The 16,674-nt window shown below is 37.3% G+C and overlaps 1 protein-coding gene across 2 annotated transcripts in view; it reads left to right on the top strand.

The window, feature by feature from the left end:
* Positions 1–16,674, top strand: part of wds (WD repeat-containing protein wds) — a 302,400-nt gene that overhangs the window by 57,054 nt on the left and 228,672 nt on the right. For both annotated transcript variants that reach the window (XM_090371872.1, XM_090371871.1), the window contains exon 4: positions 6,988–7,061. In XM_090371872.1, coding sequence (XP_090227998.1) covers positions 6,988–7,061 — 74 coding nt within the window. The remainder of the gene's footprint in view (positions 1–6,987; positions 7,062–16,674) is intronic.

The raw sequence follows: 16,674 nt of genomic DNA, 5'->3' as shown, positions 1-16,674 counted from the left end.
TAAAGGCGAATATTTAAATTCTATACAGTGGGACAAACTGATGATGTTACTAACAGCAAATTCAAAATGAGAAGCATTCAAAGAACTTATCTTGGAAGCTACTATGCTTTACATGCCAACTAAGAAATATTGTTCAAGGTGCAGGCCTAAATGGATGTCAGATGAACTAATGAGACATATGGCAGAGAAGAAAAATGCGTGTGATACGTATAAATTAATGGGTGACATGAAAGCCTATGTTAGATATGAGCTGTAACCAAGTCACAAAGGAGATGAGGCAGGCAAAGGCAGATTATGAGAAATCCTTGGCAAAGGATGCAAAGAAAAACAGAAAAGTTCTTTACCTATGAAGAAAACTCTAGAAGGAAAGGGATGAATCAGATTTGTCCACTGGATATTGATGGTTCAACAGTTGAGGATCCTGCTCAGGTGGCTAACAAACTAAATGAGTATTTTGCATCTACATTCACACATGAGGAATTATTCAGGAAGGGGAATGCCAGAGGTGAAGTAAACTCTGGCAGTGAGCTAGATGATTTTGTAATAACTGAGAGGAAAGTGGAGGAGAAATTGTTGAGGATAAGCATAAAAAAGGCACCCATGGTGGATGGCATCTATCCAGTTATATTAAAGGAGGCAGCAAAGGAAGTTATTGTACTCCCCAAATTTCAGTTCTGCACTGCTTATGTTTGTGTGACACCATGCCTCTGATATCCCAAAAATATCTGCCTTTGATGTCTTGACTAGCACTTCAAGCTCATCGAATTTATTAACTATACTTCTAGCATTGGTGTATATGCAAGTATGCATGCACCTGTTTCTACTCTTAGTTACCCTATCACAGCCCATGTATTTACCTGTTCCATGACTCCCAGATCCTGGAAATTCCCATTGCCTTGCTTTCCAGGCTGCTGCTCAATTGAATTTCAATAGAAGTAGTGCAAGAATCACTTTTACCTCTGCCAGCCGCTACTGTTAATCTATTAGTCCATGTATCTCCCGAAGCAAGCAGTTTTCAGACACACCTAACTCTGCTTCATTGGCATCAGCAAATATTCTTGCACTCTTTCTATTTAAATGTATCCCATCCCTGTAGAAGCAATCTCTCCTGTTAACAAGCACAGACCACGCTGAAAAAAATTCTACCCCTTGAGCCTTGCACAATCTCTCCAGGGCAGAATTGATCGACAAGACTCATCATATACTCCCTCCTATCGTGTCTGAGCAGATTTGCAGACACTTTCAAATTCAACCCTAACTCACAGCTTTTTTTCAGTATTGTCTTGTACTTGTTAAGTTATTCTGCCGGTCTCCTACTTTTATATCATTGGTGACAACGTGCACAACAATATCACCCTTTGTGCCTTTTAAAGGATGATATCTGCCCTACAACGTCATCAACATATTGTGCAGAAAGGATAGATGGAACAGGATCAGGGTATGTGTTTGCCCCTGGTAGACATACCCTGGCCTGTTCCATCTATCCTTTTTGCACAATATGTTCCCCGTTTCCCTGACAGTAGAGTCACCTACAACAACTAGTTCCTTTGGGACCAGTGCATTCTGCTTTGGGGGTTGCCACTGTGTTGCGTGATGTTCAAGTGCAAGCTCTGGCATTGATGTGGGCAGCTGAGAGCTTGATGGGCCCCTCAATTTAAATCCTTCGAGGGCATCCACCCTGTCCTTCAAGCTCTCATATAAGCCCATAACAATGCCGAGTTGGCACCTTGTTTCCTTGCACTCCTTACATCGCGCACACACAAAGACATTCCCCTTGGCAATATCATGTCCCATTCCTGATTGCTCCACAAACATCAAACAAGCAGTGTATTTCAATAGACTGATTCAGAGGACAGCCGACCCCATGAGTTCATCCCTGAGCCACAGCACTGCCAATAGTTTGAGTCCTTTACTCTGCTGCATGAGAATAGAAATAATGAGTTATGATTTCTATTCAAATTCAATAAAATTCCAATACAAAATATAACCCTAAACCTATATCCCAATGCAGTTATAACACTATATATATAATGTATTTCGGTATCGAATATTATCTTAGAGTTACATTATAGGACTTTCTTATCCCTTGTCAACTGATATGTATTAATTTATGATGTTACGTTTGTAATAACTAGGCCTCTATATTTATTTAGTTAAAAAAGTAAATTCAATTGACAATGAAATTTAATAAGATTAATAAATTTTACTGATTAATTGATACTACTATACTCACTATCTAGTTTTCTGTTAAACCTTATGCTAGCACGCGTTGTATCGTATAACAATAGCCGCAAGTTGCGAACGGTTAATCTATGGACATGAGATATTATTTACTTTCCAAATCGCACTATCTAAATTCAAAATAAACCACGGAACTTGACTAGGTCTATAAGATACTTATAGAAAATAATTAAATCTAACAATTAAGTCAGTAAAGCGTCTCAGTATAATTAAAAACTTTTTGTTTGCGGTAGCTGCAAAACCTGTCCGCACGTGGATTTGATACCCTTGCCGATACTAGGTAATAACCTACACAATCTGTCAAAATTCAATTTAAACTAAAGTATTATTACTAGGAATATAAAGCAACTCTAAAATATAAATTAATATGCCAATTTAAGGCAATGGAAAAGCAAATTTTCAGCATGAATAAAGGAAATTTATTGAGTCCAACAGAGTATTTGCTTTGTGGGTTGTTTATTGTGCAAACAAGATCCTGCTGATAGAAGAAAGTGAAGTTTTATTGGTTACTGGGATAAAATCATCATCATGGGGGAGAGGGTTCAGAGGCCAACCCTAGAAATGAGTGATCCACTCAATCAAGAAGTGTATTCCAGTCCAGATAGTAATCATACCTGACTTCAGAAAAATTCTGTTTGAGCTGGCAAACACTATACTGTGGAGGTTTCTGAAGTGGCTCTGTGCGGCATATGGTTTTTGAGGGTTTAACATGATCTGTAATGGGTGCTTTTATTAAGAACTATCAGTGGTGCTATGGGGAAGCCTAAAATCTTAGGCTTCCCCACTGGTAGTTCTTAACTGTATCATTTACATCTGTTGGATACTGAGGTATTCAATGGCTCCTTAATTTAATTTTGTTTTGTTTCTCCATGACATGGGATTTTGTTTTGATTTATGTGATTATACAGACTTCCAGATTGCCAGATGCTCTGTTATTATTGTTTCTTTAATTAATTCATAGATTAACAATGGCCACAGACTTCCAGATTAGAGATGAAAGTGATTCTTGCACTGCTTTTATTGGAATGAGCAGCAGCCTGGGAAACAAGGTGCTAGAGTTTTCTTAGAACTGCTGAGAGTCAACATGGAACAAGTAAATACATGGGCTGTGTTTGGGTAACTAAGAGTAAGAACAGGTGCATGGATACTTGCATCTACACCAATGTTAGGAGTATAGTAAATAAATTTGATGAATTTGAAGTGCTGGTCAAGACAAAGGCAGTTGGGATATCAGAGACGTTGTGCCACATGGACATAAGAAATACAGAATTTGAATTTCGGAAGTACAATGTGTACAGAGAGAACAGACAGGAAAGGAAGGGAGAAGGGGTTATGCTGTTAGTTAGGAAACACAAAATCTAAGGCAGTGCATGCAGTTGACCTGTTTAGCCAATGCAATGTTGAGTCTGTTTGGTGTGACACTGAGACAGCAAAAATGAGAGGAGTGTGTTATAAGCCAAATGACTCTGATGAGTACAACAAACAACTGTACAGAGAAATAGAGTTGGCCAGTAAATCAATGTCTTATAATGGGGGATTTTAACTTTCCAGATATTGAATGGAACTTGTGGATTTACTGGATGACTGTTTTCTACAGCAGAAAATGTGAGAGGCAACCAGAGGGAGTAATACACTTAATATGATTATCAGCAGTGATTATTCATTCATTAAGAATATGCAGTATACTCATGTGGGATTTACTTAAAGATGTATAACTACCATTAGGGGTAAAGGGAAGGAGTTTTGCTTTCATAAATGTGACCATAGTGGTCTCAGACAGTTTTTAAATTTTATACTGTGGGACCAACTGATTTGGTCCCACAGTATAAAATTTAAAACAGCAAATTCTATATGGGAAGTATTCAGGAAATTAAGGTGCTATGCTTTTCATATTGACTAAGAAATACTTGTCTAGGTTTATGCCCAAATGGATGTCAGGTGTATTAATGAGGCTTGTGGCTGAGAATAAAAATGCATGGGATGCATATAACTTATCAGGCAACACAGACGCCTATGGTAGATATAAAATAGTCTGTAATCAAGTCACAAAGGAGGTTAGGCAGGTGAAGGCAGATTACAAGAAATCTTTGGTATAGCTGACAGACTGAAAAATGATAATACTACAGTATAATTCTTCTTTACAGAACTATCAGACTGCCTTTAGCTTGATATTGGGGGGGATTAAAAAGTTCGGTGCCCAAGTATGAAAGGATAGTACAGTGTTAAAAATTTCTGTATTTAATTTTTAACTTTTCAAACAGTAACCAACCAATTTTTGTGCAGTTTCAATAATGTCTTTTAATAACAGGTCCTGAAGTTCACAAAGTTTTGTGAATGAGGAAAGATGGACAAAATCAGTCATCATACAGTCATCCAATGTTTGGGAAAAAAAGACACTAATGCCAAAGACTATTCATGGGGATATGGTTAACATATTAAGAGAAGATGTCCATTCCCATTCTATGGTTAAGAAGTGGACAGCAGAATTTAAACAAGGGAGGAAGAGCCTGGAAGATGACCCACACTATGGGACACCTGCAACATCCATCACTATATATATTTTTGATAGTGTACATAATTTAAGGATAGATAGGATAGGAAGGGAGGAGGGGTTATGTTGTTAGTTAAGAAACAAAATCTAAGGAAGTACATCCAATTAGCATAGATGGACAGTGCAATGTTGAGTCAGTTTGATGTTGCATAAGCACTGGGAAAGCAAAAATAAGAGTAGGAGTTGATGGTTCAACTGTTGATGATCCTGTTCAGATAACTGACAAACTGAACAAGTATTTTGCATCTGCATTCACACATGAGGAATTTGTAGGGAAGTGGAGGACATATGTCTGAACTCTAACAGGGAACTAAATGATTTTGTAATAACTGAGAGCAAAGTGGAGGAGAAATTGTTGAAGTTAAGCCTAAGAAAGTCACCTGTGGTGGATAGGATCTATCCAGTTATATTAAAGGAGGTAGCAAAGGAAGTAAGAAGACCCTTACATTACAAGTAATTATAGACCTGTTAGTTTAACTTCTGTTCCAGGGAACATAATGGAGTCACTGGTTAAATAAGCATTGCAGGATCATCTAGACAAGACTACAGTAATAGTTCAGACACAGCATGGGTTTGTTAAAGGGAAGTCTTGTCCAACTAATTTGATGTACTATGATGTAGTCACAAAGGAACTGGATGCAAAAAAAACCAATTTTGATATCATATACTTCAGGAAAGCTTTGTTGCACATGGAAGACTACTGTACAAAATGGATCAGTATGGCATTAAGGGAAAGTTGCTACAATGGATAAAAGGATGGTTGAGTGAGAGAAGACAGTGGTAATCAGTGGACACTGCTCTTCATGGACTAATGTTATTAGTGGAGTCCTGCAGAGTTTTGTTTTGGGGCCATTGTTGTTTTCTGTATTTATTAATGTTATTGATGAAGGTAATCAGGCTTAATGTCAAATTTTGCAGATGATACAAAAGTTGGTAGGGTTGTAAATGACAGTAATGAATAGTATGCTACTGAAGTTTAACATTGACAATTGCATAGTACTGCATATGGGTAGCAGCAAACCCGGAGTAATGTACCAGCTGGGTGGGGGGGGGTAATTTTGTAAGATATAAAAATTTTCTGAGCAGTGCCAACAGGCTGCCAGAGCAGCTAATGGGATCTTGTTAGTGATATACAGAAATTTTGTTATCAGTGATTATCCCTTAGTATTCAAGGTGTGGCCTGACCACTGCCTTATACAATGTACAGGTCTGGAAGCCTCATTTTAGGAAGGATGTAGAGTTGTTAGAACAAGTACAGAGAAGGGCAACAAGATTGAGGGTAACAAAAGAGGTTCCCCCCTACCAAGAAAGGCTTAAGTTCTGTAAATTGCAGCATATGGAGACTAGGCACCTGCAAACTGATCTGATTGAGGTGTATAAGGCTTTAAATTGTTTGCGCAAGCTCACTGATGATGGGATTCTTCTTCTTGCTCAGATTATACACTTGAAGGGGCATAAATTCAAATTGAGGAAAGACAGTTGCAGAATAGATGTGTTGAAATTTGCATTTAGCTAGCATGTACTGGAACAAAACTTCCACATTGTCATCGTGGAGTTAATAACTTAAATAAATTCAAAGTTAGAACTGGATTTTTTTTTTTTTTTTTTTTTGTAGCGAATGGATGGGTGAAATGGGAAGTATTTCTCCTTTTTTTTTTTTTTTGCTAATGATGTACAGCTTGCTTTCTTGCATTATATGACTCTATAAATGCTAATTGTAATGCCTGGGTTTGGCAATTGCAACTCATGGTTGATCCTTTTTTCATTTTTTGTTTTGGTTTATGAGTTGCTTCTAATGGTGATCTGGTGTCTGATATCCCACTACATTATGGACTTGTATTATTGGTAAACAGGCTGTTATTCTTAGCTGAAATTTGGTTCTGCTGAAATATGACTGCCGACTTGTAGTGGCAATCATATAAAGAGATAATCATATATTTCATATTAGTGGTCTTCTTACAGGGAATGGTGAGATGAATCCAGTGCTACCTGAAACTCATTACAGCACAAAAGTGAACACTAATAAAATTAAATAAATAAACATGGGGCACAGTACACATGTGCCAGCACATATTTTTTATATACTTTTTGACAAATTCAGTCATGGTACTTTTTGATCCAACATTGTATATAGCATTATTTTTAAAGTACAACTCTGTTCCACATGCTAATTTCCTTTTCATTATTTATTTTAGCTGCTGATAAATTAATCAAAATTTGGGGAGCGTATGATGGGAAATTTGAAAAAACTATATCTGGTCATAAACAGGTAGGTTTTCTATTTTTAATTATGGAAAGCATTTGTTGAATACTAGTTAGTTTAATATGGGAATTGAGTTGATTCTTTAGGTAAATCAACTGCAAAAGAGTCTTCCCCCCCCCCCCCCCATTGATATTCCTTTAGAACAGGGAACAGTAGATAGACAATAGGATAATTGCACATCATTATGAAATTCTATAATCTAAAGATTCAAATTATTTTATTTGTTTGTATGTTATATAAGTACTCTACCCAATTTTATTTAATTTCATTATTTAGTTAATATACACAGTGTTATTAGTATTAGCTGTACAGTGCAAAGATGTTACAGAGCTTTGCTACACCAGCCAAAAAAAAATAATAAATAGTATACAAGATATGTTTGAAAAGTTTGACTGGTTTTTTTTTAAATGATACTACTAGCACCATATATTGGTCACTGTTGAAACTATTCACTCAAGTCTCTGTGCCAAGTTTCATCAGTGTGCACAAAGATGAAGTCATGTTTAAGTTGGTGCAGTAAAATCACATCATTGTGGATTCGAGAACCGAGCAAAGAGTAGCGATAAAATTGTTTTAAAGCCAGAAAAGGTGCAAAAGAAACAGTTGCAATGGTGAGTACAGCTTGTGGACATGAAGCACTATCGGTCCAACATTTTTCACTGGTACGGGCAGGAAGATATTTGAGACTATGCACAGTGATTGCCTTACATTTTCAGGTCTCGCATGGACTCGACCATCAAAAACGTTCAGCAGCTGTTAATGGAAGGTTGTCATCTGCCCCTCCAAATGATAACATCATAACAGACAAGTTTCATATCAGTAAAGATACCATGTGTTTGATTGTTGTAGAAGATTTGAAAAAAGGAAAGTGTGCTTGCACTTTATGACATATGCATTAACAGAGGAACAGAAGGAGGAATGAGTTATGCATTGAGATTTCATTGAGATGGCAGACAGTGATCCAGACTTTTTTTTTAAAAAAAAAATAACTGGTGATGAATCCTGGTGCTTTGTGTACAAACCAAAAACAAAAAGCCAATAAGCGGTGTATGTTGGAGAAAATTCGCCAGGGACAAAAACTCTGGTTCCAAAATTCTTGAACCAAAATGAAGTTGGTGATTTTTTTTAAAATTTTATTGCCAACGAGTTGTGCAGAAAGAATTTGTACTGAAAGGACAAGACAGTCAACTCTGAATTTTACAGAGGAGTGATGGACAGATTGTTGAAATGAATAGGGCATGTTAGGCTGGATGTGGCTGAGTCAGGTGAGCAATTCTTACTTCATGACAATGCACCTTCATACAATACTACCATCATCAAGCAAGTTTCTTGCATGGAAGGGCATTACAGTGCTTCACCATCCCTCTTATTTGCTGGATTTAGCACTGCTGATCATTTTCTGTTCCCCAAAGTGAAATCCCACCTGAAAGGGCACCATTTTGACAGCATTTTAGAGATACAAACCAGCATGACAAGGGAGTTAAATAGCTATTACCCAAGATTAGTTTCACAGAAATATCCATACAAGCCTGTACAACCATGAAAAGAGGTTTATCGAGTTATGAAAGATGTACTTTGAAAATTAATTGGTAATAAATTTTTTCCCTGATTTTGATTTTTTTTATGAATGCAGTCTTAAAACGTTTTAGACACATGTTGTGTTTCCCTCTTTGCATAAGTAACTATCCTGTTGACCTTTTGAAAATTTATTCAAATAATTAACAGCTCACCAGCTAAAGAGAACTTCGTACAATCCAATTTAAACCTCTTTCCATGTAATTTGAATTTGACTCCTAATTTTGTAATCATTTATGAAATATGAATTTCTCTCTCCTAGACCTCGATCAGGTTAAGTTAGTATTTCCTTAATATGATCATGCTGTGGATGAATGGATTTGAAAATTGTGAACAATCTGTTCCATCTTATTTCAGCAGCTGGTATCTTGAGAGTTTAGTAGATTTGATTGTCTAAAATACATAATGAGATTTTCTAATAGTGATTGAATTTCCTAAATTTAAGAGAAAATCTGTATTTTCTGGCATCTTTAAATTCAAATGTGATGCAAAATTGTGCTTATTGGCTGTGCAGAACAGTTCAAATTTTGAAATGTCACATCTGTACCATGATCAGTTACAGACACTAGAATAGGGAAAAACGTCTATGAAGACTGAATTTTTTAGGGAATGCCCCATTGTGTTGTACATAATACCTTTTCTCTCAAAGTTCTATTAATGTAAAGTAAAGTTAAACATAACTTTCCAATTTTTCTAAAATTCTGTCCCGAAATCTAGAGTCACTGCTCCTCCTATTTGACAACTTTGAGTTCAGGTATAATTTTAAGATTAAGTTCTAATGCCAGACTTCTGGTATTATATGACACAGTAGTAGGATTTGTTAATGCTTTTGCATTATATAGACCATTCTTTAATTTAATTTTTACTTAATTCAGGCATTATAATTTTTTTTTTTTTTTTTTTTTGTTAAAAACTTAATTTATATCTCTAAAATTTAGTATGGTTTTAATATACTAAATTTAAGTTGTTGGGGGTGGCGGCAAAATCTTGACTTCAAAGCATTTTGACTAATAAACATCAACTGAAACTTTTACGTGAGGCCCACATTCTTGAAGCTGTAAATAATAATAGACATTAATGATATCAGGAACAATAACAGACTTTTGGGACAGTTTCCCAAACCATAAATCGCTTTAGAACATTTTAATAGATCATCGATTTATGACTGAAAAGAAAATTCTGTATTTTGTTCTCTGTTTGTCTGATAATTATTAAGAATTTAATGCATTGGTCAGGTGACATGATCCAGTAAAAACTTAGTTTGAATTTCAGCACATATTCATGAAAAGTTGCACATAACTATGCCACACATGAAAAACTACATGTGTATCTATGCTGAGAACTTCTGGATGATATTGAATGATATTGATAATAGATTAAAGAATGTGATGTAGAAATTTGTAGTTGATATAAAGGTCAGGAAGGTGTTTAATGATACAGGTTAGACTGAGCTTCTCCAGAATGATGGCGCCTCCGTAGCCAGGTGGGAAGGAGCAGCAGTGCGTAGCACACGCTTCTTGATTAGACCGGGGTTCGAGCCCGTCACCACCAAATACGGAGGATGCGGAAAGGTCAGGGAATGACCACCGCATATCCCCGGAGCAATATGGCCTTAGTTGCTAATGCTCCTAAAAACCAAAAAAACAAAAAAAAAAAAAAAAAAAACCATCCAGAATGATTTGATCATTCTCTGACCATCCATGAAGCTTCATAGATGGCCAGAGAAATGACAGTTTAATTTTTAATGCTGCCAAATGCAAGATTCTTCATTTGAGAAATAATAACCCACAACTTACTCTAAATACTAAGTGGGTATAAATGAAGGGTATAAATTAGGAAAAAGACTTGTTTTGGATACAATCAACATGAAGATTAGCATGTGGTGTAAGTAAGTTGTTATGAAAGCTCACATTGCCTTATCAATGAGGCTGCATTAAAAAAAAAAAAAAAAAAAGAGCAGTGAGCCTCTTGAAAGGGTCAATTGATGGAAAGACTTGTCTGGTGAGAATGGCAATGTCTTTTACAAACAAATAATCATAAGGATAGATTGTAGTGCACAGAATGACATGCTAAAACAATTAGCATGTCATTCTATGCAATTCATAGTGATTACGTCATATGTGCTGAATCTTTATATGTATATTTTGTTGTAGAATGTGCTCTTCTCCTGAGTTGTGCTGATTGTGCAAGTGCATCATTCAGAAATTTGTTTCCCAAAAGTGATATAGTAAAAAAAAAGCAGTTGTTGAAAAACAAAAATGAGAGTGTTAGCTTGGAAAAATGGACCACTTTTGATTGCTACAGATGGCAGTAATCAGTGATCCAAACTATATCCATTGTGGTGACCTTTTGTAACATGTGTGCATGTGTTTGTAAAAATATAAGACTGAAAGCAGCTTTCTTTCAGTGCAAGAATTGGAAGGTGACTCTACATGGTATAATATTAGGAATTTCTTCTGAAAACTTAAAATTATATGGGATTCCTTCCTTTAAAAAAATTATCTGGCACTTAGTGTTGATAATGTACCTGTTTTGTGGGCCTAAAAAAAAAATTGAGTGGGCATGGTATTAAAAGTAAAGATTAAGCAGTTGAATGATAGGCTGTTCTTGTCATCTCACTAATTTGTGTGCCAAAAAGGAGGGGTGCATACCTTCCTGTGCAAGTGGATAGTATTTGTTGGGCCTCTACTAATATGTAGAAGGAAGCACTAAAAGGAAAGATTAATGGATCGATATATATATATTTTTTTTATGTAAACCCCAAACACGAGAGGGATTAGAACCTATAGTACTTAGTACCATGCTTTGGGTTGGAGGTTGAGAAGACGAAAGAAGATATTTGTTGACATTGGACTTGAACTTCTGTAGACTGTAATTTTCAGGAAATACGTATGAAGGAAGGTTGTTCCAGAAAATGGCAGTTGAATGAATAAACGAGGAAGATGAAAGTTGGTTCTGTGAGTTTGAAGTTTGGCAGTAAATGGATGTTGGCTGGTGGCGACACGTGTTCGGACTGTGTTGAGAGAGAGAGAGTGGGAGTTATAGAAGTCAATTCAGAAGAACAGTGCCCATAAATATCTGTAGAAGAGGCATGCAGCAGAAACAGTACATCTATGAAACAGCGAGTGGAGAGACTGTTAGAGATGAATCTCTAATTAACCTAACTGCCCTCTTCTGAATGGAATCAAGAAGCCCGAGAGGTTTTGGGGGCACCACCCCAGATGTGGGAACAATATTTCACTGTAGGGCAGATTTGCGATTTGTAAAGAGTGAACAGCTGTTTGGAAGAAAAGTAACGCCGAGAGTGAAAGAGAAAACAAAGTTTTTTAGATGCAGAGGAAGCAATATTTGTAATGTGCTTGTGCCAAGAGAGATTAGAGGTCAAGGTAATCCCCAAAAGAGAGAGATATCATTTTGCCTAGAAATTGTAGTGTCACCAAAGATAAGCATAGGAGCAGAAGAATCCTTTTTGCGAGATATAAGACAAGACTGGATTTTAGAAGGATTGAAATCAATAAAGTTATCTTTACCCTACTGGAGAATTACCTGGAGATTGGCATTTAATGGAATTGGTAGCAGATTTTCAAGATGTTGAAACTGATTGAGCAGGACAAGGTTTCTCAAAATGGAAAGTGGAATGCAATGTGCTATCATCGGCAAAACTATGGATAGGATTTTAAGTCAATGGAAGGAGGTCATTAATATACAAGAGGAAAAGAGTGGGAGAAAGAACTGAACCTTGGGGGACACCGGCATTAGTGGTGAAGTTAGAAGACCGAGAGCCATCTGCCATCACCCTCAGTGAGAAAGCAGAGAGAAAACTGGATAACCAATTACAAAAAACAGTTGGCAAACCATAAGATGTAAGCTTCTTTAGAAGACCTTTATGCCAAACACAATCGAAAGCCTTTCAGATGTCAAGGGCAACTGCTTTTGTTTCACCGAACTTTTCCATTGAATTAGTCCATAAATCGGCAACATAAGCCAGAATATCACCAGTGAATCGACACTGACGGAATCCATCTGGTGATCGTTGATCAGATGGAAGGTTTCTAGGTAGTTTAAGAGTTGGCAGTTAATTGATTTCTCCATTACTTTAGAAAGAGTAGAAATAATTGGATTGGAGGGATTTGTCACCCTTTTTAGGAACTGGCTGGATATGAGCAAATTTCCAAGCAGAAGGAAAAACACCTTTGGAATAAGAAAGTGAAAAAAAGGCGGCAAAGAACAGGACTAAGTTCAGTAGCACAGGTTTTGAGAACAAGTGAAGCAATACCATCGGGACCTGGAGCTTTCTTAGCATCAAGATTCATCAAAATCCTTCTGACATCCTTTTGACGGAAGACCACAGGAGGCATTGAATGGAGCATGTTGGGAATGATGGGAGGTGTTTTACCAAGATCATTAATACATGAGTTGGAAGAAAAATGGGATGCTAGCAGGTCAGCTTCATCTTTGGCTGAAGTGACAACAGAACCATCTGGTTTTGACAGAGGTGGGAGCAGAGATGGGCAAAAGTTGCGGCCAATAGCTTTGGCATGAGACCAGAATGCTCAGTTTTCTGGTCTCTTGCCATTAGGGCAAGAAGCAAGTTTTCTACTCTTAACCCATTCAAATCTAGTTTGGACTGATTAATGACTGCTTTACAATTTTTATGAGCTTTGGTGTAGGCAGAAAGTGAAAATGAAGAATTGGAAACAAGCCAATTACGACTTGCAATATTCTTCTCTTGAACAGCCTTAGCACATTTATTGGAAAACCAAGGTTTAGATAAAGGACAAGATTTTAAAGTGGAGTGTGGAATAAAGGATTCCATTCCTACAAGAATAATTTCACTGACACGATCAGAGAAAATGTTGACATCAGAAGTTTTGAAACAGTAGTCTTACTAAGGAAAAGAAGAAAAGAAATCTCACAGGTCATCCCATTTTGCATTCTTGTAATGCCAAACAATACAAGGTTGGGAATAGCCATGAGATAAAGGCTCCATTTGAGAAGAGACAATCACCAAGTTGTGATCTGAGGTGCCTAAAGGACCTCTAATTTCGACTGTGTACTTAGAAGGGTTGTTTATGAGAAAAAGATCAAGAGTGTTGGCTGTATTGTTAGGATTAGCATTAGCATTAGTAGAGGCATATGATGCAAGAAAGCAAGTTTATTCAGCATCAGCCAAAAAAAAAAAAAAAAAAAAAAAACACAACCACTACTCCCATTTCACCCCTCAATTCGTTCGAAATACCTGTCCAGCTGAGCCTTAAATTTGTTTAGGCTATCAACTTCAACAACAAGCGATGGAAGTCTATTCCACAAACCAACTGCCCGCTGGCTAAAGGCGAATTTCCGCACATCTATCCGACATCCGTCCTTCCTCAATTTGAATTTATGCCCTCTCAGGTGATTATTCTGAGCAAGAGGAAGAATCCCATCGGCATTAAGCATGCTCAAGCCATTCAAAGCCTTGTACACCTCTATCAGATCACCTCGGCGATGCCTAGTCTCCAGGCTCTGTAATTTGCAAAACTTAAGCCTTTCTTCGTAAGAGCAACCCTTTGTTCCATTCATTAATCTTGTTGCCCTTCTCTGTACTCGTTCCAGCAGCTCTACATCCTTCTTGAAATGAGGCCTCCAGACCTGTATACAGTACTCAAGGTGTGGCCTGACCAATGCCTTATACAAGGGAATAATCACATCCCTGTCCCTGCTAGAAAAATTCCTGTATATCATTGACAAGACACCATGAGCTACTCTTGCAGCTCGTCTGCACTGCTCAGAGAATTGAGGTGCTTCGAGAATCGAGGATTGTCCTCGATTGTCCTCGAGAGAATCGAGGATTGTCCGGCATTCTTGTAGGTAAATGTACAATCTGTGCAAGGTCATTAGAAATTGCAAAAGCCTCAGCATCTTGACCAGCTGGGTTGGTGTGACTAGAAAACGGAAGCCAGCAGGAGTTGTGAACATTAAAATCACCAAGGAAAATTACCTCACTGTTAGGAAAGTTGGACTGGAGAAAGTCAAGTTGCAAAGAGAGGAAGCCAGAGAGCTGCAAGTGATTAGTGGAATTGAGAGAACGGTAGAGACAACAGATGAATTTGTCACAATGAGGTAGAGAGATTTTAAGGCAGAGAAGATCGAAAAGGGGAGATTCCAAATTATCAATTCTCTGATAGGGAATATTGGAACGGACATATGCACAAGTACCACCTTGAGGCAAAAGGAATCATACAGCGAATAATTTGGGCAACTGAGATTAGCAGTATTTGAATCAACTGATAACTGAGATTCTGTCAGAAAAAGTACATGGGGTTTGTCAGACTGCAAGTGGAAATGGACTTTATCGAGATTAGAATTGAGACCACAGATATTTGTGAAATGAATTAGGAAGTGTTTGGGAGGTTTAGATCTTTTCGCAGATAAACTTACTCTATTAGTTTGACAATTCATGGTGTGTTCAATAGTAAGAAAAAGTTGGTGGGACATGCCGTATGAAGTAATGAAATTTTTGGATATGGTGCACACATGGTAAGAATATACCCAGATCCTTGACATAACGTGTCCTCGACAATGTTCCCCTGCATACACACTACTCGGACTCCCTCCAGTCACTATCTGGCAGAGTAGAGGTAGCAAGATTATATGGAAGCCTCCTAAAGAGTTACCAATAGGTTTGGTCCGGTGTACTAACTAGCGGCTGGCCTGCAAACACTATTTTAGAGCTGTACCCTCGAAATGTAAGGAAGATTGGATCTTGTTCATCATAACCACGATGTTCATCATAACCTCAAAAGTCATCAATCATACTGCATTCAAAAATTTACCCAAAGGAAATGGTTTCCTTTGGGTAAATTTTTAACTATACTGGTAGAACGATGGCAAGTTCTGACAAGACACTTTTGAAGGAACTTAGCTCCGGAGACTAAACATGGGCTCCACCACTTCAAGCCTATAACAAGCAAAGTGGTGGTATTGCACCGGTTGATGAGAGTCACCTACCACCTAGTACTGCCTGGTAACACAGAGGGGCAGCATTCCTCCATGTGGTATGGGCGCTTCAATCAATGCATTCCACTGAAGTAAAAAAAAAAAAAAAATTGAAGCAGGTGTGTATGCATTGGTTTCCTTTGGGTAAATTTTTAACTATACTGGTAGAACAATGGCAAGTTCTGACAAGACACTTTTGAAGTGGTAAGAAAAACCATTTGATCAATTTTTGGTTACCAAATTGAAAGGGTGCCTCCGTAGCCATGTGGGCAAAAGCAGCAGTGCGTAGCACACGCTTCTTGATTAGACCGGGGTTCGAGCCCGTGACCACCAAATATGGAGGATGCGGAAAGGTCAGGGAATGACCACTGTATATCCCCCGAGCAATATGGCTTTAGTTGCTAATGCTCCTAAAAATCAAACAACCAAATTGAAAGGACCAACAGGCAGTCACTAGTAAATAGTACTGACTTGTGTCCAAACTGAGTTCATAGTCCAAGTTTTAACAAATATAAATTAATGAATTTGTATTTATTCATTAATAAATTAATGAAATTGATGAGATCTTCATCAAATTGAATTTTTCTTTCTTTTGTATCTCTTGCTAATATATCACCATTGTCTTTGTTAACTGAAGTATTAGCACTGCTATCATTTGAAATGACTGACTGACTTTTACCAGTTTTTGCAATATATATTTTTTTTTCTGTGATTGCTTTTCTCTAGCTAGTTTATACGGAACTCAATGTTTTCTTTCTGTTATATATTTTTAAAATAAAATTGACAAGTCACTGTAACCATCAACAAAATTGCTCTGTGAAAATGGGATACCTGGCTGTTGCATATGTTGCAGTAATATTTGCACTTGTTTACTCATTTCTCGGGTTTATTGGTAATTTTTGCACCACTCTCAAGGTGAAGATCCACCTTTGTATAAGAAAACAAATGCAGTATTGACTTTGTAAAAATTTCAGCTTATACACGTTGCTACACTAGGCTGGTACCAATAGAAAACTCTGCTTCTTACAAAGCCAACTAGAAAGGTGTGTGAGGACCTGACCATGAG

This window comes from Mastigoproctus giganteus, chromosome 4 (genome assembly GCF_048544385.1).
Source record: "Mastigoproctus giganteus isolate SK-2022 chromosome 4, ASM4854438v1, whole genome shotgun sequence".
In the NCBI taxonomy this organism is placed as follows: domain Eukaryota; kingdom Metazoa; phylum Arthropoda; class Arachnida; order Uropygi; family Thelyphonidae; genus Mastigoproctus; species Mastigoproctus giganteus.
The sequence above is the reverse complement of the archived record's forward strand: the minus strand, read 5'-3'. Positions and strand labels throughout refer to the sequence as shown.